General features: G+C 41.7%; 1 protein-coding gene across 10 annotated transcripts; it reads right to left on the bottom strand.

Annotated features, from left to right (window-relative positions):
* Positions 1–3,222: 3,222 nt before the first annotated feature.
* Positions 3,223–20,130, bottom strand: LOC149276465 (CCR4-NOT transcription complex subunit 4-like). 10 transcript variants are annotated; one of them, XM_089503607.1, is made up of 12 exons: positions 19,957–20,130; positions 19,232–19,429; positions 18,856–18,942; positions 17,845–17,946; positions 16,551–16,676; positions 14,243–14,376; positions 12,143–12,298; positions 9,348–9,405; positions 8,339–8,588; positions 7,320–7,811; positions 4,785–4,985; positions 3,223–3,524 (listed from the first exon to the last, which is right to left on the bottom strand). In XM_089503607.1, exons 1-12 carry the CDS (start codon positions 20,128–20,130, stop codon positions 3,223–3,225), a joined length of 2,280 nt encoding a protein of 759 aa, XP_089359733.1. The 10 variants fall into 10 exon arrangements, with proteins under 10 accessions (XP_089359733.1, XP_089359734.1, XP_089359735.1 ...); XM_089503608.1 differs by having other exon boundaries at positions 14,252–14,376; XM_089503609.1 differs by lacking the exon at positions 12,143–12,298.
* Between the last annotated feature and the right edge of the window lie 6,864 nt (positions 20,131–26,994).

Genomic DNA, 26,994 nt, shown 5'->3' with positions numbered 1-26,994 from the left:
GGTGGAAAGCCAACCTTCAGCATTCTTCTTCCCGGTTTAGCTACAGATCATGTCTGACCGTGAATCGAGTTATGCCATTATGGCACAGGATCTTTCCAAAACAAAAAGGGCCCTAAATGCTTGACCCACACAAGGGTTTAGAAAAATAGGATGGCATAAATGCCAACAATCAAAAGCCCAGAGGAGTTTGAATTTGACGCCACTCCATTAGGACGTTGGAACATCCATGGATGAACATACGACCCCGTGGCTGGATCCTTCCATGACGCACCTGCCCAAACCACCATTACGGGTTAGTGCTGGAAGAAAACCAGTAAGGTTTACCAGTATTGTGCATTTGTTGCCAAACCACTCATTTTGGTAACACTACAAAGCCTTTTTAATGGGGTAGGGAGATAAGGTAATTTATACCTAGGGGGGCATCTGGGGTACAAAGCTTCTTTTTGGCTCAATAAATAGTCTAATTAAAAAATACAGAACCCGGTTTGTATGTCCATCGGTACCATGTGGGTAATCGGTACTACGTGCCTAGGGGTTGTCTGGGATGTTTAATTGAACTGGAAGTTGCAAGTAAATCCGTTAAAAACAAAATTTCATTTGCAGACCCCATGCGCCCTTCCAAGAGATGCACGCGTGTCCCGGGATCCACAGGCAGCCTCTTTGAACGCTTCGCCCCGTGGGCATATGGCAAGGCAAGGACCAACGCTACCAGGACGCGACCTTCATTGCAGAAACACGCGAAAGACAAAAAAAAATAAAAATAAAAGGATAAAAATATATCAAATATAACTAACCTTTTAGTTTACTGAGAGCGACGGAACCTCCTGATATATTAAAAAACAAAATATAAAACGTCGGGGCTACAAAAACATTTAGCAAGCGCTTCCGGCCCTGTACTTATTTAATGTATAGCGGTAGACAGAACAATAAAATAAAATAAAAGGAGATAATTGCTTGGAAACGCAAATATGCAGAAAATCCCCCGTTAGGAAGTTATTTACAGTCTACTGCCCAGACCTGGAAAAGAAGACTACAAAGGCACAATTAAAGCGTAATATAAGTTTCTACGCGCTCAATAGTTGCCACTTACAATTCAACACTCTTAGCCGTGTAGTATAGAGTATAAACACGGGTAACCGGTCACATGATCTGCGTCTTTACATCGTCATCGTTTCACTAGCTTTTTACACAGAAAGAGGCCGGCATACCCAAATCATTAAATTATATATATATATATATATACACACACACACACACACACACACACATATATATAATTCTGGTGAGGTTAGATTTAAAAATGGAAAGTGCAATAAAAATAAAAAAAGGAACCATTGCATCATATAGCCCAATTACAATTAATAAAACTACCAGTAGCACGTGCTTGAAGTTTATAAATTGGGGTAATTTCCTTTTACTCTCTCCCTTCTCCTACAAAGGCTGCCTGGGGCAACTAGCAACAATCAGCAACTTACTAGGGGAGAGATAACTAAACGGGAAGAAATAATCCCGCCGTTCCAGAGAACAGGATATTAAAATAGCGGCTCCATGGTATACACATATAAGGTTTCTAAATTATATATATAACATTTACATGTTTATTTAGTGCATAAAACTCAAATTAAAAAATCCCTTCTACGTACAAATTGAAACAATGCTTATTAAAAAAAAAGAAGCCACGTAACATCATCAAGTTGTCTGTTTTATTTAAGATTTTAGGTTTTATTCCGAAGACAGAGGTACATGTTTTTTTTTAGCGTCGTTATAACCATGTTTACTCGTTATATTTTTGCCCCCTCTTAAATTTGTACTACTTCTCCTCCTCCCCGAGCTTTTTCTTCTCAATACTGCGGAATCCTTCCAGTAAAGACAGTAAAGAAGCGATAATCGTAGGACCCAGATGAAGGGTAGAAAGTTGTCTTCCTGCAATAAATGGGACTTCAGATGCTGCTCCGTCGCATCAAAGTAGCTGTGGGTTTGATATCCAGATTTAAAAAAAAAATAAATAATATTATATATATATATATATAAAATATATAATATATATATTTTTTTTTCTTCCAGGGAATGAAAAACAAAAGAAAAAATTCCGCTTCCCGATACATGCACTGACAGGTGCAAATCCTATTGCACTGTACTTGCAAAATCTGGTAGCGTTTCAGCAATTAACAAGTTAAGTAGAAAATGCGACCATGATGATTGGAAATTTACGAGATGTTTGGGGGCTGCAGAAAATGTTAATAACGACAATCACCCCAACACCATTGAAGATTAAAAAAAAATTAAATAGTGGCCGTATTGAAGAAAAAAACAAAAACAAAAAAAACAAAAAACAGGCAGACTGAACGCTCATTAAAAAGCAGGGAATATTTTTAGCCGACAACACAGTTAATCACAGCATTTTTAAATGATTTTTTTCTGGTCTGCTGCCACGTACTCGGAAAGCACCACTCCACAAGGCATTTAACGAAAAAAAACTACAAACGCGCTAAGCACGGAAACGGTCGCCAAATTAATAAACCGCCGCCGAAACCCTCGCTCTCGCCAAAAGGGCTCGGTGATTTCGATAGGTTAGTCCAACCCCTTTTTTTTTTTTGGTCCTGAAGAAATGAAATGCGTTAAATGGCACTTTTGCTAGAACGGCTTTTCAAAAAATAAAAAAAAAGTAAAATAAAAAAACAAAAAACACAAAATCATTCAAAACCGAAAACTGATATTGGCGTTTAAACCCGAGCGGTGCCCTCTATAACGATGAAAAAATAACCGCCTTGATTAGTGATCGTTGGTTAGATTTCTATTCCTCGCTCCTAAAGGTTCTTTTATTCCTCTATTTCTTCTCGCTGATAAATCAGGTAATAAAAAGCGTTATATCGGAAAAACAGAAAACATCGCGCAGCAGACCAAGTCATCCCGTTTGCTGATTTCCGTCGAATTCTCTCGGGTTCTAGTGATATTTTACGTTTGATTGTTGGGGGTGGGCCAGAGGTGGAGAAACGCGTCGGGTGTTGTCGCCGTCGGCTGTATCTTTACGGTGGTTGGTGATGGTGCGGTCTCCGGTGACCGGTTGCGGACGTGGCTTTGTTGCCGGCAGCCATAGAATCCTGGGTTATACTGGAAAGGGTCGGAGGAGAAGGATCTTACGAGAGGGAAAACACTGAGGATTTTGATTGAAATCAAAGGGGGGGGGGGGCGAATTCCCAAATTTCTAACAGTTCCTTATCTTTAATGACGGTCCAGGGCCGAACTCTGTAGTAGATCTGTAGGGGTTTTTGTAGGTGGTCTGAAGGCTGTCTGGAAGCCGGGTGGTGGGGAGTGGAACGTTGGGTTTGTAGGGGGAGGGTATGGGCTCCAGTTGGCTCTGTGTAGGGGTATCTGTGTGCTGAAGAGGTTGTTGTGAGGGTGGTGGGGGGGTAAGGAGCCGCTGGGGCCGTCCATCTCTGTCAGCGCTTGCAGTGATTTTAACCAGTGTGGCGGATTGTCGTCCTGCAAAGGTTCTAGACCATTTCCTGTGGATGATGGGATACCTAGAACATAAAAAAAACAAACTGGTTGGGAGGGGACAAAGGACAGATTTATTTTGAATAAAATTTTTAAATTTAAAAAAAAAAAAAAAAAATACTCACAAATCAATTTTAAAAAGTACACAAATATATTCGCTATGACTAGTAAGCCAGGAAATGGGGGGGGGGGGGGACGCCAAACCTACGTATTTAACTAAAAACTGCAAGGAAACCGTATACTTAATCAGTCAATTATGTTGTCACGTGACAAAGAGGAAGGCACTCATGGGATGCTGCTGCAGAAACTGAAAGAAGTTTCCGCGCGATTACACCTTTTATTGGGGGGGGGGTCTAGCTGCATGGTTAGAGTTTTAGCAAAAGAGCATAAATCTGTAAGGCAATCAGAATTGTAAAATAAATAAATAAATTCAAAAACAAACACAATAATCATAATTACAACCCCCCCCCAAAAAAAGACATAGCTTAAGGAGAAGCTGCAGATCATGAGCTGCTTCACACACTGTTCCCCCACCATAGATCTACTTTCATATCACTTGAAGCAGCCAATCAGTGGCAGGCAATTAAAAAATCAATGGAAAGGGGGTCTTGGTTAGACTCTTGCATGCGGGGGGGGGGGGTTGGGGGTAGGAGGGTATAGAGAAAGGAGGCAAACGTTAAGATTAGTAAATTAGTAAATCATTTTACAGCGTAGCCTTATCACATAGCGGATATCTTCCCACGTGAATAAATACCCCAGACCCACTGGTGAGTGGGTTCTGTCCTGGGAAGGTGCCAGTGTGGGGGCATGCAAGCCCACTTGTCCGACGTAACAGCACATACGTTTACCTATACACCTGAAAGAACTTCACAACGCATGTGTAAAATGTTACACACCTCTAACACCCGCCACGGTCAAAACCCAGCATCCTGAAAGGGCCACAGGCCGCGCTTTCTGTCCCACGTAGTTAGACACGGCTGACGTTTTGGTGCTTCTGCCAACAGATCCTGCCCCCCCCGGAAAGCTTATGTGGCCGCAAAACCCACCGGCGCGGCAAGATCCATGTTTACTCGGGAGAACAGATGTGGAGTATGACATCTAATTACAAACACATTATTACGTCAGAGCCTCCATAACATGGATCTGAAGAGCATTCTCCAGTTGGAGGCCAAAAGGCCCATTGAGTTTCCCGATTACCGCAGATGCTGATTAAAAGGGTCTGTTTACAGTGTTAATGTATCGGCAGAAAGGGGTTCTGGGTATTATCACGATGGAGAAATGGTTACCTGTGATGATGGCGGGGTCCATCCAGCTGCCAGGATTGTCCCAGTTCAGGCTGTTGGTGGTGCCAGTGTTGGAGGTTGGCGCACTGGAAGGGTTAGAAGCATTTTGGAGCCCACCAAAGTTGATGTTAATGTTGGGTAGAAGTGCCCTTAGCCCGTCCTGCCATTCCTTCACATTTATACTCTCTACTGAATTGCTGTGGTCTGGGAGATTTACCAAAAAACAAAGCAAAACAAAAAAAAACAAAAAAAAAAGAAAGAAAAAAAATATATAAAAAAGTTGACATTAGAATCTTCCGGTTAGGGTGAGTGGAATGTTAAAATTCTTAGCCTTCTCTGTAACATGAAATTCTTTGACGATCTATTTAAAAACTAACAAGTGGACAACTGTCGTTAAATCGTACTTAAGGTCGACCAAATTGAAACGAACACAATAAAAAAAATTAAAAAAAATAAAATAAAAAAAAACTGTAGGAAAAGCTAGAAATCAGATGACTACCTGGGTGATGTCACTCATTAAAATAAATGTCTAGCGTGTGAAGATTCATTTAGTGATAGTGGTTTTTTTTTTTTTTAGTGTTCACTTTTATTTAGTTTTTCATCCTGAAGCTCTGGGAAGACAGTTTTGGGATCATGAAACCGGTTTGTTTTTTACCGATTTTGTAAAAACTTATATTATTTTAGCACATAGATCTGGTCGTAAATTGAGTTGAACCCCCCCCCCCCCACGGGGTCTCAAAGCTTTACTCCTGCCAGCATACTCCATCTTGAGGAACACACGCCGCGTTGTCTTGGTGAGCCGAAGTAGAAGTCCGTAACCATCACAGAGGCCGCCATAGCGGTCGACGGCTCTCGCGCATCCATACATTTGCATTTATATTTAAAAAGGGAACGTCTTTAATCACAATGTGCTTTATTTAATTAAAACCGCCTATAGCTTATTGTTTGGTAATGAGTGTAATGGTTTAGAATGCAGCTAATATCACCTTAACAGTGGGGTGAGGGGGGGGGGGGAGATAAGTAATGGGGAGGAATAATCATGCTGATCAGGTTATACACAAAGGGTGGGATTTTTATACGTTGCTTGTTTATGCTGTGAGCGGTAACGGGTTTATTTAGTGTACAGAACTGTATAGGGAAGGATTTATTAACGAAGAACCCCTGCTGGTGGACTTTAACTTGGACGGTAAGGATATTGCATGATGTACAGTTTATATACGGCCATCATAACCATTTTATTATATCGGGAACCCTATGGATGCCGACGCTCTTAGGGTTAAAGGTCATTAAGCCGTGATATGTTATTTTTTAATCAGCACCTGCTCATTGCCATCCAAAGGCTAAAAGGGGGGCAATGGGGGAAACGGTAGCGACTGGTGGTTTAACCCTTCGAATGCCGGAGGTGGCGATCAACACTCTGTATTGTAAGGCGCTGCTCGCTTCTCGCCACTCAAGGCCCCACCGTAAAAATACATACTCCACATTTATTCTTTTAAACGGGTCTTAATGCAGTCCCCGGCATGGCCGCTTAGCTTGAAGAAAACAATAAAGTGCAGGTATAGTGAAAAAAAAATCCCCCCCAAAAATACAAAATCTGCCCCAAGGAACGACCTACCACAGACACACTTGATTGATCCAAAAAACAAAAACAGAATATGATTGGCTACTGACATACCATAACCCAACATTATTCCATCTAACGCAAAGTAGTAGTAGGGAGCGGGCTTTGCTGCTCAGCAGGGTGTTTCAGGAAGAAACTCTGTACAGCTTCCCTGTCCACTTCTGTACCATGCTTCTGTAATACTTACCCTGTGCCCAACGACCGACACCAAACAAAAGCAAAGTCTAGGAAAAGGATATTTGGACCGGTGGAAATACGTTCCAAAGTTACTTTCCTACATCACACGGTGGGATACGGTTTTATTGTTTTACTTATTACCCTCAATAATTACCCTGCATACCGTAAAGGTCTCAAATGGCAGGATACAATTATATAGATTATATATACACACACACCTCTCTTTTATGGCAAAAACATATTTCCCTGCGCAATAACAAAAGTGGATTTTGCTCCAAAAGCAAAAAACTTTACACAACTTTAAGGGTAAAGTCTTGTAATTGAAGCGCATTACTAGAAAAATAACACGAGTGCGCCTCCTAGTGGAATGCTTCAGAATTACAAGCAGTCGCTGCCCGATAACAGAACGTAAAATTATCATCAAAAACGGGCAAGATCCAGCTGGCTTAACCTTTCTGCCATCATCGGAGACCTCAATCCAGATTTCACCAGTACCTGCTTAAAAAGGGACTCCATGCATCCATTATCCCCACCCCCAAAAAAATATATAAAAAGAAGCAAAACTGCAATCCTTTTAAAGAAAAATACGAGAGGGAAAAAAAAAAAAAAAAATGAACAAAATGATAAATTCATTTTTAGGAAATTTAAATCATTTCCTCTAAGAAATGGACGAGTTTTCCCAAAACCTGGAGAAATCAAACCGACACCGAGGTCAGAACGGGCGATGAAAGGAAACCTACCTGCGATGGGGATGCCGCCCAGACCCGTGCTGTGCTGTGGAGGATGAGCCAAGTCCAAGAAATTACTGTTTGAGGTTGGGTTTGCGGTGTGGTTCAAGTGCATGATGTTGTTTCGGGGGAAGGCCATCCACGGATACCGTGCGGCTTGGCCGGGGAAACTGAACGAGTTATAAACCGCTCTGTGCTGGAACGGCGGGAACCGCTGCGGCAAGGCTGAAAACGTGCCGCCCATGGAGTTGGCGTTGGTGACGGCGGTGGGGTGGAGGAAGCCAGATCCTGGCCCTTTGGCAGTAGTGTGAGGAGAAGGATTCTGAGCGGACGTGGGCGACAGTGCGGGTTGGTCTGAAACGGACAGTTCCTTCTCGATCAAGTCTGCTAAGGCTTTGCGGGTGATATCGAAAGGGTCAAAACCCAAGTCGTCCTCTTGCTGTTTGGAAGAACCGAACCCGAACGCCGCTTGCCAGTCTGTGGACGAGGAGACGGGGATCGTTTCTGCGAAGACAAAGCAACGGCTCTTTGTGAAGACCAAGAACGGGCTCGTTCTGTACAAAAACACTAATCCCGAAACTACAGGAGTGTATTATAACGCGCACACTCACACTTTATATTTGTCACAATGTTTCACATTCTACACTATTGCCCCCCTCCCCTTGCTTAAGACCCCAATATTCTTTGTTGTGGTCTCATACAAGCATTGGATTAATTATATATATTAAATGGCTGGTTATTTTCACTGGTGCCGATATATTTTTGGTGTTGGGTTGGTATAGACCAGGTCCCACAACGTGGCATCCAACTTTTCTCATAGTACATAGCGATGTAACTGTTACAAGAATTAAACTGCAATAGTGATGCAGGTGATCTCTAGATCCAGGTTGATAAAGATCCAGGTTGATAAAGATCCAGGGGATCTCTAGATCCAGGTTGATAAAGATCCAGGAGATCTCTAGATCCAGGTTGATAAAGATCCAGGGGATCTCTAGATCCAGGTTGATAACCTATTGAGAATCTCTTAGTACCTGATGTGAAGAGAGACTGAGGTTCTGGAGCTGTGGGCCATTCATTGGAGGTCTGTGGGGAGCTGGGAAAAGGAGGTAGCCCGCTGGGGATAGGATTTGGGTGTCGGAAGTTGTCGGAGAATAACGACTGGGATTCCGTCACCGCTTCTTCGAAGGGAGACCGTGTACTGTGATTGGCTGAGCTAACGGGGACGGCGGGATTTGGTTTCGATAAACCTGGCGGAGGTGAAGGTGTGTCGCTTGGTAATATCTGAAAGAGAAAAAACGCCGACAGGTGGAATAAACAATTTATTGCTGTCATTCCGATTAACAGATTTCTATTTTTTTAACCTCCGTTTAGCTTGGTTAAAAAAATAAAAAAAAAAATGAGAAAATGTTAAAAATTATAGATTGTAAATAGCAGGGAGCTCTTCTTCTGTACCAGCATGTCTTACAATGTATTAAACTCATTGTGTATCTTTACCAATTTAAGTGTTAAATCCCGCTCCAACTTCTAACATCAGCGAATCGGGACAGAGAGGCAGCACTGGTACCGCCCCTGAGCAAAGCCGGCATTTGGGAAGCATGATGTTACTAGTTCACCCCCCCCCATGCCCCGTGTAATAGCGCTATGTAATTTACAGGCGCTCTAAAAAATAAAACCCAACATAACTGAAAAAAATATTAAATAGCGGTGTGATAAAACACAAGTCTCTCGGTGTTAATGCAGCCTAATAGCTGGAAGATTATCCCTTCTCTAACCCATATCCCATCTGAGCCAAACTACGGGGGCTTAAATGGCTCAACAATCCCTATGGGGGTTAATAAAACTGCCGACTGACAAGCCGTCCCCGCAATAAGGCATTATATCCCACGGGGGGGGGGGGGGTTGCAGGAGACGACCGACTGTTACGAGAGAAAAACCCTTAATAAAATATAATAATAATATTATAATATAATTCATGGGCTATAAGAAGTATATCCTCGATCAATTGCTATTATTTTTCTCTCATTCCCGATCTTCACTTACCTGTTGTAAATTATCTCCGTTTCCTATACTTATCGATTCTGGAGATTTGTCGACAGAACTACGATAAAGAAGGGAAAAGAATTATTGTTGTGAAACGCGCTGGAGATCGCAGCATAAGACGCCATATCAATAATCGCAGCGAGAATCTTCACTGTGTTACAAGACTTACCTATAAACACAGGCTAAGGTTTCTTTATAATGGGAGATAATGGCTGCTGTATTTCTAAAAAAAAATTAACCCTTTACGTGCCTTCCCATCAAACACCCCTGTACTTATATCACTGCATCAGGGCGTTACCAATAAGGCTCCAGTCCGATACCAGAGTGCATGGAAATGTATATTAGATCTGCATTATATACATTTGCATTTCCATATTACTGTCTAAAGTGTTCTTCCTACAACACACAATGTCTGTCTTAAAAGAAGGGATTCCAGGTAAAAAAAAAATAAAAAAAAATTCACTGATGGAAATAAAGCCAACAACACGGCCTTATTTTCTATATGCAACCGGCATCATAATTTGTATGTTGGGAGCTAACTTTTAGATTGTAAAGGTTCTAAACAAATGCAAAGTTCCGTGTACACATTTAACATATAAAACTGATTGACCTTAACAGAAAAATGAACGTACAGATGCGAAACACACATTAAAGACTGTGGCTGTATGTATGTGTATGCATGAGTGTGTATGCATGAGTGTGAGTGAATGAATGCACGTTTATAAATGTGTGTACAGGCTCCTTGCTCCTGACACGATGGCATATTTGATTCGCTATAAATACCCCACACTAGCCCATTAAAATACTTTGGCCAAAACATTTTTGGCTTTCTTTTTGCGAATCCCACCCCCGCCGTCAGGCTCCCGCAACAGCCGTCGGTGGTACCCGCAACCCTGGTCTCCTACAAGAACCATCCGCACCCATACACTGCTCTTCCAAAAACAAGTCCAACGATTGGACTTTAACATCGATACCCAGGCATGGCTGACAACTCCCTCTGTGAGGAGCCTTTTATAGATATTCATCGTAAACCCAAATTTGAGTCCTTTACTAATATGAAAATTCTGATATTCACCGTGTGTACACAAAAACTTGGTTAATGTACAAAAGAAAACGGGACCTCAACAGATGCACAAAAGGCATAAGAAGAAGAAGGTAGAAGAAGAAGAAGGAGGCCACAAACTGTTAAGAAGAAACTCACAACTGATCAGCAGAGTTTTGATACTAGTACTGGACATGAAGAAAAATGCAAGAAGAATACGTTTTTGTTACAGAAAAGTATTTTTTGTTAACAGGAAAGAATCTATAGAAAAAGTGGACCAGTCAAGGCTGACCCGTGGGGTTTGGTCAAAGAGAAAACGCGGAAGACCCGATGAGCAGAGTTTTGGTATGAAAAATAAAGGCGAGCGCGCTTTCATTCAAAGAAAAGTATGATGAAGGCTAAGCGGGGTACGTGGGTTAGGGAAAAAAAAATAAATAATCATATTCTTGGGAACAAAGCGCCAAAATGAAGAACTGCAGTATTTAAGGTAAAAAAAACTAAATAGCTAGATGATTGTATATCCATAATGGTAACCCCCCCCCCTTTAAAAAAATAAAATAAATAATAAATATATAAAATATAAATATAATATGTATATATAAATATGCCAGACTCAAACATAATGAAGGTCCGCCAGAACACACGTCTTAATGCATTTCAGTATACGCTTCCTGCAGATATGTAAAGGGTGTCGAGTGCTCATCCGTTGAGCCGACACATTCAACAAGATGCTGACTTGGAATATCAGGAAGCCGAGGATTGTCTGGCGGAACGCGTAGGCAATTTAGAGACACCAGCATTTTACTCCTTCTGGGCAACATATTTATAAAGAGCGGCTAAGATGCAACACCTCTTATAACATCTGAATTAAAGCACGTGATTGTTTCCTTGGTTTCCATGGAGGTTTCACTGCATTTAATACTTTTGACCCCAAACTGCTGTTTTTAGGTGGAACAATTCTATTTTCCCATACTGTGTTCTATTCATTCATAGGATTTTGTTTAGTTAACTTCAAGTATCCAGGTGATGAATGGTCATAAGATTTTTTTTACAGTTTGATGGAGAGTGATCTTTCCATGCATGGACAACTAATTTAAGCCCAAAGTATCAGTGTAATTAACCTGCGAGTTTACCCATCTACGTACCTCGTTTCGTCCTCTATGACCCTGCCAAAATTGGAAACATTAGGTTCAGCGGTTTCCCAAAACAGCCTAAAATTTGCGAAAAACAATGTTTTTTTTAGCGCCAAAAAGCAGGGACAATACATGTTAATTGGGTTGGGGACAAAAAAAAAAAGGCACCTCAAGAAGGCAGCCGTATTCATTAACATATACATAGCTGGAAAAAAAGTGGTTAAATGTTTGTTGGAACTGATCCCATATCGAGCTGCAGCCGGCCATGACCTTACGTATTCCTAGCCTTAAGCATTTAAGGAAAACATAAAAAAGACCATTCCATTTTTTCCGGTCATATCTTTTCAAGTATTTTTAGTAAACGACACTGCTGCCATTTACAGAGATTTAGAATGTTTATTCTTTCATTGCTATTGGTTATTATCCCCATTTAGTATGGTGTCCCTGTGGAGACATTCTTGGGGGGGGGTTAAAAGTGAAACCCGAGGCACCGGCAGATGAAACGCTTTCCGCTGGGGGGGGGGGGTTAAAGAGGAAAAGAGGAGGAATGAATGGAAGACTAGAGGGTAAACGGGGTGATTGTGTGAACCACCTAAAAGAAAGAGAGGCAGTTCAATTACCCAAAGTCTGAGTCGGGGCCGTCTGGAGTCATGTGATCGGGATCTAAGCCACTGTCTAAGATAGGAGGTGATTTTCTGGGCTCCAATGTTAAGCCGTTGGCAGACCTGCTCGAACTCTGTAAGGACGGCCAGGCTTCTTTGTTATTACTGTTGGGTCTAAAACGAACAGGGAGGGGGAGAAAAATACAAAAAAAAAAGGGAAAAAAAAAAAAACAGAAGAGAAAAAAAAAATGTGATATGAACCGGAATGAGCGACAAAACGCGAAAATAAAATTCACGGACAAGCTAATAACGAAAGCAAGATCAAGTGAAATCTGTAGAATTATACTAGTTTGTTTTACGAATAGAATAAAGAACTTCTGGAATTCTTCCAAGATTTTAGAACACAAGAGCAAATAAAAAAAAAAGTAAATACACGTTCAACAGAGAACCTAAACTATAAAAACCACCAAGGTATCACTTCCTGGGGCTTTTTCCCCCCCTCAGTGTGTAAGCGCGTGAAGGAGACAGGCTTGTGTCCACGCGATGCAGGTTGCATAGAAAACGCTGTTGCCTTTATATCTGGTTTTTTTTTTTCTTCGGAATAAAAGTTTACATTTTAATGGTGCAGTCGTAGACAAAACCAAAAAAACCAACTATCCCAAATGCGGTTTACGATTTGACTTGTCAGCCATCTTTTTAAAGGGCAATGGTGAAGATTCTACGTGGCGACTCGCCAAATGTTACCCAAATGGCTCTAATACAGGCCCTCATTATTTAATGATACACTTGAGTCACCTGCATTCGAGCAGGGATATCAACCATAACATACTGGGAGCAAAAGCAGCTACTGGGGGGTCTTATATGTGATCACAGCTGGGTAGCAGGAACGAATCAGACTCTGAGACGCTCAGAATCTGCCCCTTTAGCCCAAGACTCTAAAATTGGGGCAAAAGCCCTGAGACTCTGGATAAAAACCTGAGAGCTCCCAGGTATTGGAGTTTAATTGCCAAAACATCAAAGAGCACAGATCTATACAATGTATAGATCAAGAGAGATGGTTAATATATTTGTTGAGCCGTCTCTTTCCCGATTTGTGGTATCACACGCGGCTCCGCATTCCAATTACCAGAATATAGTTAATTTGTACATCTCCTAACTTTTAAAAGCATTTTTATTTTACGTTTTCCCTAATATGTTAACTCTTGTTAAATAAAACTGGAATAACTGGTCGCAACAGAGAAGATGAGAGAGAAAAAATACATCAAGGAAAGGAAATAATCCCATTTAAATGACCTTGTATGCAAATGAATTACTCATGCATGCACCATCTACGCCTTGTGTGGGCACTGCATGCTAAGTGGATGAGGCACTGATCAAGACACTCGTCTTAAAAATACCAGCCCCTCGTAGGCACCACCATTAATATTATTATTATTATCTTTCATTTATAAAGCGCCAACAACTTATGCAGCGCTTAAATAGAGGAAAAAAACTAGATACAAGGGGAAAAAAAATACAGACACTGAAAAATCCTATTTCTAAAAGAATAATAAAACCATGAAACTGGTGCTTTAAATATCTGGAAATTCCTATTTTTTTTTTTTTACTGGAATCCCTACTTTTAAGATTATGCCGCACTCTGAAAAACGTATTAACCCATGTGGTTTTGGCTGTGGGGTGGGGTGTTCGCCCCTGGGTAACCATGCTAGCTTTATTCCACTGCCAGCCTGGATAATTCCTTAGACCCGGATATTCGTTCCGACGACTCCTCTAAAAGCAGCCTTGATTTGCAAGACGAGCCAAACGGCTTTTCCGGTATCTCAGTTTGGGGTACTCGGAGATGATGCTATCAGGATGGAATACAGCACATCTCTCACATCTTTGAACTTTTAAACACTCGATTTCAGTTAATAAAGCAATTCTTTATCTGAATTCTAACAGGCAGTTTCTTGAAACTAGATAATGAAAGTCTTCAGATCCGTCATGAAAATTTCCTTACAGAGACAAGTTTATATGCTTTCATATTATAGGCACTAGCCCCCCCCCATTCAAACATCGACAGTGTATAGAGAAATAAGGAGATAGGAGGCAGGTGGGATGTATGCTGGTGGTACTTACACGTCATACCTCTGTATCGGAGTCACCTTGTTTTTATTTTTATCGACTGTACCCGTAGACAAATGCAGGAAGTTGGGGTTTAGCTTGTATAACTCCTGCAGAAGCTTCTGTTCATATTCTTGATGTTTGCCCGCCTGTAGGATGAAAATAAACGTTCACGTTAAACGGAAAGAAAGCCATCCCTTTAATCTGTATGACTGCATGTCTGTTATGTATTTACATCGGGAAGAACGAGGAACTTCCGAGGTCTTGATTAATCAATAAAGAAGCGGGGGTAGAGTCTGTATGCATGTGTGTGTGTGTATGGGAGTACGGTAGTGTCAGTATGTATAGAGCTAGAGTTATTGTGCGTGGGTTAGTGTATGTTTTTGGATAGGGTGTGCGTGTGTATAAGTGCAGTGTTAGTGTGTATGAGCACATGATGTGTGCGTTACTGTGCGACAGAGTGTCATCATATAGTATTAGAGTGTGAATTAGCGTATGCATGTGCGCATAATGCAACTGTAGGGCGTTCGGCACAGCCGTAAACATGTTATAGTATATAAGTATGTTGTTTAGAATTTATTAAGCAATTCATATTTATTAAATTAATGTAATTTAGCAGCTTAAATTGATCCATTGTTCACTTATTTCTCTTATAAATTCTGTATTAAGTGGATCACCATTAATATCAATTATATATATATATATATATATATATATATATATATATAATATAAATACATACACACCCGACTCCTACATTTTTTCCCTGGCTCCTAGATCCAAACTACATTTGTCGGCCCCTGTATACACACACACACTTGTAAATTTGGAAGCACTTCCCTGCCAATGATTAAAGTATTCACAAAGTATTTTAATATATAATTATTTGTCAAGGCGGCTGTACCGGTTAATTCATAAAAACAAGATATGGCATTTATTAATGGTCAGTTATTCTATTTCGCCTATTTTGTCTCTAGTGATTATCAGTATCATTGTTACCGGACAGGACGGTAATTTATGTTCCACCTTTTCATGTTAATTGCATGCGGGCGTTTCATTTTTTTTTTTTTAAATCTCTAACATTATAACAAGCTCTGTAATTAGTATGTTAATTGCCGTATTACACTCGGGTTGGAAAGCGATTAGCACCTCGCGTGACTGTTGGCCTTTTGCGTGGCTTTTTAGTATTTAATAACCTGCTATAAATTTAAATCTCTGTGTATAATAAAAAAAAGTTCCTTCGTTATAAGGCGTAATTAATTCCAACTTTGGCATCGTCGAGTGGAATAACTAGAAATTGCGCAATGTTTCCATTGTCCAGAAAGTACAGACAAAAAAAAAAAAAAAAAAGTTATGCTTGCAGGTACATGCTAAAAAAAACAACAACAAAAAACTGCTTTAATAGAACAAAAAAAATAAATCACACCGCATGCACCAACATTTTAAAGGGGAAGTCCCACTGCTTTTTTTTAGTTTTTATTTTATTATTACTTGTCTTAATGTTTTGGAATAAAAAAGAAAAAACAACCCAATATTTTTTTTCAGTTCTACACCCATATCATACTGCCTGTGGGAAACACTAGAATGGCAAAGTCTTAATCACATTCTTTCTAATAAATGTGTATGTAGACATATGCTTCACTAAACATTGCCATAAAGCATCAGTGTGGTTTTTGAGCCGGGAAAGTCACCCAAAATATCACATGACTGACAGCAATGGCCGCCTCCAGTTCTGCAGATAAAGGGAGTTGATGTGGGGCAAAAATCATTTTTTTGTTAATGCCTATCTTCATCACTGTATAGAGCAACGGGGTCTTATGCTCAGGGATTAACATTGTTCAAAACGATCAAAACGTTTTTTTTGCCTCGCATCATCCGTCCTAAACCGGCACAAACTTAAAGAATCATTTGATTGCTATGATGAAGGTCCTGAAATATTTTGTCTTTGAACCTATATTTTTCTTTACAGCCCCTCTCACAGCGTGTATATTTTATGAGAAACACAAGTTATAGTCATCCTATACAGCAAACAATGCGCCACAAACTGGGGGGTCTTAGGTGGGGTTCACATAGCAAATGTTTATTATAGTAATAAAAAAAGTACAGAAAACCGGTCTGCTTCAGACCCCAGCAGACATTCGGGGTATTCCGCGCTCAACACAGTAATCCTATTTTGGTTAATTTGCGACGAGAAGACTATGTGTACACTCAGCGCTGCGGATTATGGTGGTGCCATATAAATCGATAATATTATGATTATTATCAGCACCAGAATATAATTCCGAAGCAAAGATTGAGCACAAAAGCGACGGCCTCATCTTACCTGCATTTCTTCCTTTGTAAAGCTGGCCGCCTCGTCCCCTAATTCGTGTAAATACATACAGTCTGGCTTGGGACACTGCATGTTTTTTAAGAAGTAGCTGCAGTATTTCGTAGTACCTAAAGATGCCTTGGAGAGAGAACAGGTCACAGTTATCACGTTCATTGTATTATTTACAACACCGATTCTTTACATTTTCCTGCACATTTTAATTATTTTTAGTTATTCGTACAGCGCTGCTTCACTAAATGGTTATTTTGGTATTGCGTTCGACCAAAAACCACTATTCCTGCGCCCAAGAGACGTTCAACTATCGGAATATAAACCAATTCTTCCATAAAACAAAGATTACATCGCTGTGGAGCCGGTGGGAGATGAGCATAGAAGATATTGCCCTTTTAACCCCTTAAGGACAACGGGTTGACCTTAAGCCCACTAAGGGCAATACATTGTGAGCCTGTACATGTGTCGTGAAGGGGTCCATTACTAAAAAGTAGTAACGTGGAGAGACATTAGGAGACCCTACATGGCCGCTCTCACCCAGTTAATAACTCTGCGTGAATTGGCCTTTTATATAACAATTCAGAATAATGCGCTTTTAATTCCGCCGCGTGAATCGTTCTCGCAGAATTTGTGGTCATGCCTCGGAGAGCCCGAATCCAAATTAAAATGATTAAATTATAAGATTAACCCCGTGTCAGTCGTTTGGGGTGAACTGAGAATAATTCACGCTGCGGAATTAAAAAAGCGCATTATTCGGAATTGTTTATTATATAAAAGGCTGATTCACGCAGAGTCATTAACGTTTAAGTGCGAGAACGTTACACTTAAGGCTAAAAGAAACGAGGGATCCGAGAAAAACTTTACCACCCAAGGACGGCTGTTCAGTAATGAGAGCGGAGGTTTACCGCGCGGATCTGAATGTTTTCCCGTTTAAAAGCGCCTCGGAGTCGCAGAAGAAGTACAGTACATAACCTTCTCGCGGCAGAAAAGTCTTTTGTGCTCGAAAACAAAAAAACGTTTGCTTGTATTCAGGGCAGCGGCCTTCGTTGGATGCGGGAGGAAGGCGGCTTTTGTATGAAACGTTTCAAAAGGAACTAAAACGCCGAGTTATTTTGGCAGAACTTAAGCTGCTACGGGGGAGAAGTAAGATATAACGGTGCTGTTTTGAACCGTATAAGCGTGCCCCCAAATATTCCTGCGTGTATAGGGGTCTCTGAAAGGGCTATACGCAAAAATTGTGACTTTTAGGTTTTTAGTGCCGGGTCAGTAACACTTTTGCACTATTTCCACCTACCTTTAGTGTTCTGCCGTCTACCACCACATTGTTGACGCACTGGATAGCTCGAAGTGCATCTTCTGACCGGATGTACGTTACGTACGCACTCGCGCTTGGGCCCTGATGAAAGATACATTTAAATATTAAACGGCGATCGGAATTAGACAGAAGGTCGGATAAACGGGAAACATAACGAAAAGAATTATAGGTTTTGTTAATCTGCTGTGAAACACCCCGGCACGCAGTTAGTGGTTTACCGTGTAGACTGAACTTCTCATCACTCTCAGCCAATCTCAACCTAAACTCCAAGCTCTGCAGATTCCTCTGTTCCGCTAAACACAAGAGACGGGAAGCTCGCAGTAAGGCCGAAAAACATGCTTATTAAAGAAGGGTAATAAGAGGGGGGCTTGTGCCATAAAAAGCGAAATCTCTCTGGCATCCCCCCCACCGACTAGATTGTAAACTCACAAGATCAGGGCTCTCTTCTCCTTTTGTACCAGTTTGTTATCACGTGTGACTAAATGATTCCACTGATTGTACCAGCGCTACGGAATCTGCTGGCGCTATATAAATAAATGTAACGTAATTTAATAGAGAGCCCTCAGTGATTCATCCACTGTTCCAAAACGTACTAATTAACTAATTAAAGAGGCCACTGGTCCTATTTTCACATAAAACACATATATAATAGTCCATTTCGGCAATTTGCTGCATCCAAATATATACAGGTATTATTTAGATCATCAAGATTAGGGGATTTCAATATGTATTTTTTAACAACATCGCTAAACACCTCTACGGTGTCTAACATGGCAACAAAGCTTGCGAGGGGTGCTCTCTCCACCTAATGTCTTGTTATACCCCTTTAATATATGTATCGCAAGAAGCGCTGCGTAAATTGTGGGCGCTATATAAATAAAAGATAATATATAATTATATATAAAAGATAATAATAATAACAATATTAATAATAATATTAATTACTGCGACATGCTGCAGTTACGTGTTACACACATTTCCACAACGTACCTGTGAGCCTGCATAGGATGTGCTGTTATTAATGACAACTTTGTGTATTTTACCAAACTTCCCAAAATATTCCGGTCGTTTTAAAACCTGGAGAAAAAAAAACAAAAAAACCACAAGAATGAAACAGTATCTGAATGAATGCTCTAACCAGTTCCATGTATTAAAAGCCGAGTGGTCCCTTTAAACGTCAGACCGTGTTTCGCTGCAGCTTCTCCTAAACATAAGAGGAGGCTGCATTTTCTATTGCAAGATTAAGCTCATATTAAAAAGAGCTTCCAACAAAGGAATGATCAAGGAAGCAAATTTTATACAGTTCAAGGGGGGGAAAAACCAAAAACTGGTCACGTAACGTTACCGAAAATGATGTTTCTGGTACCTCTGGGTCTGCGAGCCGCTGTGATAATCCCACTACGAAAACGAGGTTTTTCTGCACAACACGCACGCTGGCCAAATGTTTGCGGTTTTCTGATATTTTCTGTTTCCTCTCGTTCTGCTTTTGCTTCTTTTCATTCTTTATCCTCTGTAGCTCCTCTTGGGAGAGGGGTTTGTATACTGCCGGGTCCTCGGGATATGGCTACAGCGGAAAGAGAGGCATTTAGAAATTTGCCCAGCCGGCGCAGCAGGACAGAGCAGGTCCTTTCAATAACAATAATACCTAAAAAAATAGTTTTTTATTGAGAAAAGCAAGCCCGTGGGGAAAAAAGGGAAAAAAAAGCCATCCGACCGACCATATTAATTCTTAAAAAAATGAAAAATAAAAAAGGAAATAAATATTAAAGAAATAAACTAAATTAAAAAAAATGAAAAATAAAAAAGGAAATAAATATTCAAGAAATAAACTAAATTTTAAAAAATGAAAAATAAAAAAGGAAATAAATATTAAAGAAATAAACTAAATTAAAAAAAATGAAAAATAAAAAAGGAAATAAATATTCAAGAAATAAACTAAATTTTAAAAAATGAAAAATAAAAAAGGAAATAAATATTAAAGAAATAAACTAAATTAAAAAAAAGGAAATAAATATTAAAGAAATAAAATTAAAAAATGAAAAATAAATTAAAAAAAAAATAAAAACATTGACGATGTGCTGCAAGCCTGACCTTTCTGCAAGCGGGGCAAAGCCCGTTTTCGTCTGTGCGTATACGATGCCAGCAGAACCGGCAGATCTGATAGCCGCATGTGCAGGGAAAGAAGTTGATGTCATCGATTTCCAACGGTTCCATGCAAAGGGGGCACTCCACTGGGTCTTCTTTCACATCGGGGCTGCGGGACATCTTTCTGGGATCCCAAAAACGCAGGAAAAACAGACAAACAAAAAAATATTCCAGGCTTGTAATAACTTAATGGGGGGTGGGGGAGAAATTAAAATCCGTTTGATGCGAAGATCTGAAAGAAAGAAAGAGAAAAGCACCGATAAGTTAGGGCATTGCTAATATCCGGGCGATGTCTTCACACAAAGAAGCCGCGAAGCAAGGGCCGGTCAGAACACGGCGCGGGGCCAATAGTTTGGGCTAAAGGGCATACAAAGATTTTGAAAAGTACAGGAGGGAAGTTTATTTCAAAGGAGGAGGAAGAATTGTGCAATACAAATGTAAACCAGAATAGTTAGCATAAAAAAAAACCTACATTAGAAAAAAAAATTGCCTGCCTTTTGTTTACCAACCAGTGTGACCAATTCGGTTAAAAGTGGGCGACTTCGGGAAAAAGTTGGAAGCAGAATTATCTAATTAACTAACATACTGCCCTGTTCTTTAGCTTCCTTCCAAAGGCTGCCTGAACCAATCAGCAACTTAACGGCTGAGAAACAACCTAACGAGACACTCGGTCTTAATCCGCACTTTAATGCATCCGACAGCGGAGAGGGATAGGACTGAAAGCGCTCCCATGGACTGTAATGGGAAAGCCATTCCTGCTGCCGATTGGCTGCTTCCATCAGCCAATCAGTTGCGTGTGATTACAGCCTGCGGGTGGGGTCTTCTGCTGCAGCTCTGGATCTGCAACTTCTCCCTTTAGGCATACTTGTATATGTATTCAATGTTCAGGGGGCTGCCTGGCACACAGACGTGGCCCTTTTAATTGGGAAACGCATGACAACAGAAAGTTATGGTTACCATGGCGTATCCGTAAGGTTTTTAAAATATAGCGTACCGTTCAAAAATTTGGGGTCACTTAGCAATGTTGTAAATGACTATTGTAACTGGAAACGGCTGATTTTTAATGAGGCTCTTTATCACTCCCATCACTCCTGTGCTCCAATGGCCCTTTATCACTCCCATCACTCCTGTGTTCCAATGGCCCTTTTATCACTCCCATCACTCCTGTGTTCCAATGGCCCTTTATCACTCCCATGTTCCAATGGCACGTTGTGTTCGCTGATCCAAGTTTATGTTTAAAAGGCTAACTGATCGTCAGAAACCCTTCTGTAATTATGTTACGGCCAGAAATTTCCTCGTTTCCCAAGAGTGACCCCAAATTATTGACCCTCTTAATCTGTATGCATAGAATTATTATGTGGTTTATGTATCAGAATTCTTTACCGCTCGGAATAACTGCAAAGAGAGCTTTCGGTTACACAAACAGCTCTGTTTACACAGTAAGATTATTCGGCCTCCTCCGAAACCCGAGGGGGACAATTTTGAAGAAAATAATAGTGTATTCGGGGGAAAAGCTGGGCGAATAAAGGCGGCCGATACAGATACAGAAAACTCGCGTACGGTAGAAAAGGTAACGTGTACTAGATCGGAAAAGAGAAAAACTCCCTGGGACAGACGCGCCGCGTCACCACTACTCCTGCAGGGAAGGCTTTAAGCTTTCCATACGTCTTTGTGGACCCACTCGCAAGGAGCTTATTTTTAGCCTGGTGTCAGCGGGCAGCTCTTTCTTCCGCGTAAGCATCTTCTCCGGCATGCCTCACTGAGTCAGCATGCGCGCCGCCGACACATCCAACATCGAGCCGCTGAATGAACAGCGGCTGCCGGAGACAGAGGGCCGGAGAGAGGGGGGAATATCCGGGACCTCGGACAAAAAATGCCTTCCGGAACATATTTTCATTATAATATTATATATAATTGCATGATATAATATAATATATATTTTTGCCCCCATTTATACAAATATTTGTTTTTAAAATATATATTTTTTTACATTTTGGATTTGAGGGTCAGCTTTAAAGATCAACCCTTTCCTAGTAAACAGATTACTTACTTTGCTCCTTTAAATAAAAATATTACCCAAAACTGAGCTGGGGAAAAAAAAAAAGTTACCATAACAATAATATAGGAGCCAAAAAAAAAAAAAAAAAAAAGTGCTTTTGTGACACAGCGCCGCTAAGAATTTTTTGCATTTTTAAAAAAAAAGTTATTATTGGGTAAGAGCGTTTAATAAAAAGGTAACATTTAATGCCGTTCCGGATCACAAAGGCTGAAGGGTGGGGAGAGCCACTGGTGATGATCCAAAGCAAGAGAAAAAGTCTTGCATGTTTTTTGGACGCTGGACTGAAGAATAGAGGTAAAACCTGAAAATCAGCAATTAACCCATTCCTGGCATAAAACATGCCACATCTGCCTATGTTTTATGTAAACATATTGTGTGTTTTTTGTCCTCTGCTTCTCATTCATTACTGTTTTCACCTCGCCTGCGTGTGTTGAGCCAGACCACAACACGATACCCTTTGCTCTCAAAGCACTCCATGATGTACTTTACTTTTAGAGGTCTCAGCGAGCTCCTTCTCCCAGGTCAACCAGAAACAATCACCAACTTCCCGAGGCTGCGGAAGCTCTCAGGACACGCCTTCCCTGCTGAGCCAATCACGGAGAGCCGTGTAGTGCAGGAATGCGGGGGCGTGTAGCCGGCACATTCAAAGTTGACATCCGCAACCTGCTCTGCCAGGCGGCAGATCCTGGCTCAGCTACTTGATAAGCGGACGCCAATAAAAGCGATATACCGATATATATATATATATATATATATATATATATATATATATAGCGCCATCATATTATGCAGCGTGGTACAATCTCTAGTAAAGAGTTTAACGCACAATGTATCGCTTGTGAGCAGGGTCCCCCCGCAACGTAGGGACTCTAGGAGGCGCTGCGGGAATTGTTGGTGCCGTATAAATAAGATAATAACGCACATTTTTCGACAACGTGTAAACGATGCGCTGCGGATCGTTGAATTTATAGACATCTCGTACTTTCTGATCGCTCCAGCCTAAAAACATCCAGCCGAGTCACCTTAAATGACACCGCCGTGCCATGCTGTAACGTGAAAGGGTTAACGGGAACGCAGGCTGGCGGCCTCGCTTTCTGGCACCGAGCTGTGCTTCAGCGGTAGTCTTGGCAACCGCTTTTTTTTTTGCTCCAGAGGACGCTTGTTTCAAACAGAAAGGTCCTTTCAGAGAATTCCGAGATGCCCCCCCCCCCGGGGGCTATTAATAGACGTTCTTTACGCCGACAAAAGGAGCTGCGGAAATCGATGCCGGCGAATCAAACAAATACAACAACGCTTCGGTCTGCAAATACACAAAAACAACAACAAGACGGGCCGTTCCACGGGAACCAAATGGGGGGGTTCTGTCTGGCGGATAGGGGCCGGCGCGGACCGCCGTTCGCTTTCAGTATCTATTTGGCTTTAATGTAATATGCAAGAAATCACAAGAAAAGTGGCAGATTCCATAAAAATGATTTGGAGGTTGTGGGGTGGGGGATCGGGAGTCCTTCTGCAGGAATGGCACGGAGCGCCGGGGGAGACAAACACCATTTGGGAATCAGAGCCCCCGAGCGAGTAATCACCGGGAACACTTCATTCTGCCTCCCTTCACATCTGTTACATTGTAATAGCAAGAGATAGAATTATATATATAACGGTGGGCAGCCGTTTGTGAACACTGAGAATCATGGGAGTTGTGGTTCAGCGCTGGCACCACTTTAGTTTCAAAGAGATACAACATAGCAGAGCGATTTCACCCAACCCGCAACAGACGCACGTCTAATTATTACGCTTTACACCGGAAACTCTACTGATCCCAACACCCATCCATATCCGGCGCCTCTGCACCGACACCCATCCATATCCGGCGCCTCCGCACCGACACCCATCCATATCCGGCGCCTCCGCACCGACACCCATCCATATCCGGCGCCTCCGCACCGACACCCATCCATATCCGGCGCCTCCGCACCGACACCCATCCATATCCGGCGCCTCCGCCCCGACACCCATCCATATCCGGCGCCTCCGCACCGTCAACCATCCATATACGGCGCCTCCGCACCGACACCCATCCATATCCGGCGCCTCCGCCCCGACACCCATCCATATCCGGCGCCTCCGCCCCGACACCCATCCATATCCGGCGCCTCTGCCCCGACACCCATCCATATCCGGCGCCTCTGCCCCGACACCCATCCATATCCGGCGCCTCTGCACCGACACCCATCCATATCCGGCGCCTCTGCACCGACACCCATCCATATCCCGCGCCTCTGCCTTGACACCCATCCATATCCGGCGACTCTGCACCGACACCCAACTATAAAGGGCCATTGGAACACATGAGTGATGGGAGTGATAAAGGGCCATTGGAACAGAGGAGTGATTAATTTCCAACATTAACACCGTCTGTGCTGGATTTCTGATCCAAATCTGATTTTCATTCAACAAGAACATTTTTAAGTGACCCCAAACTTTTGAACTGCAGTGTACATGGAGCTCAGAACACGTATCTCCCTCTTCCAACACGAGGCACTATGGCTCAAAATGAACCGCATCAAAACCAAAATCGGGCAGAACGAGCTCTAAAACTACATACAACGCTTTAAATAATCCAGAGTTTTGGAGGAAACAGGAAGCGAAGATTCCAGAACGCTCACCGTGGAGGAACATCGTCGGTAAACGCATTCTTTTCCCAACTCATGAATCAGAATTTACAACCTACTCCGACAGTCACATGACAAAATATCACATGATCAGAAGCCAATTCACTTAGCGTGACAGTAAATGCTATTTGCATAATAATTTCACATAAACTTGCAACAAAAACATTGAAAAAGAAAACGCATGACCAAAGGTGAGCCTGCTCCTGACTCAGGTTTTGTTGTTGGGTGCAGGGGATGCCAAGCAAACAGGACTGGTTTCTCGTCACAATTTCATTCCCTGTCAGCAAAACAAGTTGTTATTTGATTTCAGTAACACATTTTTTTAAATAGAAAAACAGCTATTATATAAACCACAATGGTTCGCCCATTCTAGGGAACTGTCACTAATTCTTTTTTAGCAAATATTTACACTACCGTCCAAAAGTTTGGGGAAAAGCAGATTTTGTCCATAAAAAAAAAACAACACATGAAATGGATCAGAAATCCAGCACAGATGGGGTTAATGGTAAATGACTATTATAGCTGGAAACTGTTGATTTTTACTGGAATCTCTTCACAGGCGTACAGAGGCCCTTTATCACTCCCATCACTTCTGTGTTCCAATGGCCCTTTATCACTCCCATCACTTCTGTGTTCCAATGGCCCTTTATCACTCCCATCACTTCTGTGTTCCAATGGCCCTTTATCACTCCCATCACTCGTGTTCCAACGGCCCTTTATCACTCCCATCACTCCTGCGTTCCAACGGCCCTTTATCACTCCTGTGTTCCAATGGCCCATTATCACTCCTGTGTTCCAATGGCCCATTATCACTCCTGTGTTCCAATGGCCCTTTATCACTCCCATCACTCCTGTGTTCCAATGGCCCTTTATCACTCCTGTGTTCCAATGGCCCATTATCACTCTCATTACTCCTGTGTTCCAACGGCCCTTTATCACTCCCATCACTCCTGTGTCCCAATGGCACGTTGTGTTCGCTGATCCAAGTTTTAGTTTAAAAGGCTAATTGATGGTTAGAAAACCCTTTTGTAATTATGTTACAGCCAGAAATGTCCTTGTTTTCCATGAAAACAGCTCAGTGACCCCAAAGTTTTGAACGGTCATATATACTTACTGAGGATATTTAAAGCTTGTCGGTCGCTGTGGATGTTTTGGAGATATTTTGTTTAAAAGTCTGTAATAAGCTGGGGACCGCGGGAAAAAAAATTAAGCAAAGATCTCAAACATATCCGTAAAGTAAAATCTACCCCATAATGAGTAGAAAGCTGCGTTCTGCGGGAAAATTATTGATTAAAGCGCAGGTTGTTTTCAATTTCACGCCGGCGAGTTAATCTGTCCGCGGAGCATTTAAAGGGCCAGGCGTGTTTTGATCGGAAGACAATGGACTGCCGTCTCTCTACTTCCTTATAAAGTTAAAGTCCATTTAACACACAGAGCTGCTCTCGGCTGAGAAATCTGTTTTGATCGCATCTGCCAAGAGAACTCAAAATAAAAACTTGTAAGCGGATATTTTTATTCCAAATTAATGATAATTAGAAAAGAATATAAAAAAAACCTATATACAAATTAATAAAATACCGTATTTACTCCATTATAAGAGTAGGTTTTTTTTTTTTCTAAAATCATCTGAAAAACAGCTCTCTTATAATCGAGGTCGTCTTTTATTCAGACATCAGGTCCACCTTCGCCGAAACAGAACCCCCGCCTACTACAGCCCCCCGGATGCATTAGAGACACGCTTGCTCGCATTCAAAGACTCGCCAGACTCAGAACGGCAAGCCAGCACGCGGACACACGTATGTGCGGGTCACGTGTGTCACACAGCGGTCACATGACCCCGCCGCTAAGGAACGATCCGCACGCAGTCCGGCCCGCCAGTCGCTGCTGCGCCTCGCAAGCTGCGGAGAGGAGTTTCTAGTTTAAATAGGGTCAAATCTTTGTGGACTACAAATCCCATGATCCTCAGTCTGCCTTGAGGTTGTTCCTAAAAAATTTGCTTCTCATCTGAGTTTGTACACATAAAACATGGAGTGAATTACCCCCCCACACACACTTTACTGCCCCCCCAGCTCTACCCGTTCCGTTCTCTGTACATCTAAAGACCTTCCGGGGTCACACAGAAAGGACCATTTCAGGACTGAGTTTCTGTTTCATGTAAAGTTTCACTTTTATTTACTTATTTTTTTAGTCGTTTTATAATAGCGGTTGTGCTCGGTAAACGGCGCCAGGGCAGCGATCGCTCGCCCGAAATGCGATTCC

This window comes from Sceloporus occidentalis, unplaced genomic scaffold (assembly GCF_023333645.1).
Source record: "Sceloporus occidentalis isolate IW3139 unplaced genomic scaffold, rSceOcc1.0.p SCAF_238, whole genome shotgun sequence".
In the NCBI taxonomy this organism is placed as follows: Eukaryota; Metazoa; Chordata; class Lepidosauria; order Squamata; family Phrynosomatidae; genus Sceloporus; species Sceloporus occidentalis.
Note: the sequence above shows the minus strand (reverse complement) of the source record. Positions and strands in the feature narration are given on the sequence as shown.

Coding starts and splice junctions, on each gene's coding strand:
- LOC149276465 (XM_089503607.1), bottom strand. CDS start 20,130: ATGTCCCGCAGCCCCGATGTGAAAGAAGACCCAGTGGAGTGCCCCCTT. Junction 16,677..17,844: donor TAGACGGCAGAACACTAAAG/GTAGGTGGAAAT, acceptor TCTCTCTCCAAG/GCATCTTTAGGTACTACGAA. Junction 9,406..12,142: donor GGCCCCGACTCAGACTTTGG/GTAATTGAACTG, acceptor TCTTTATCGTAG/TTCTGTCGACAAATCTCCAG.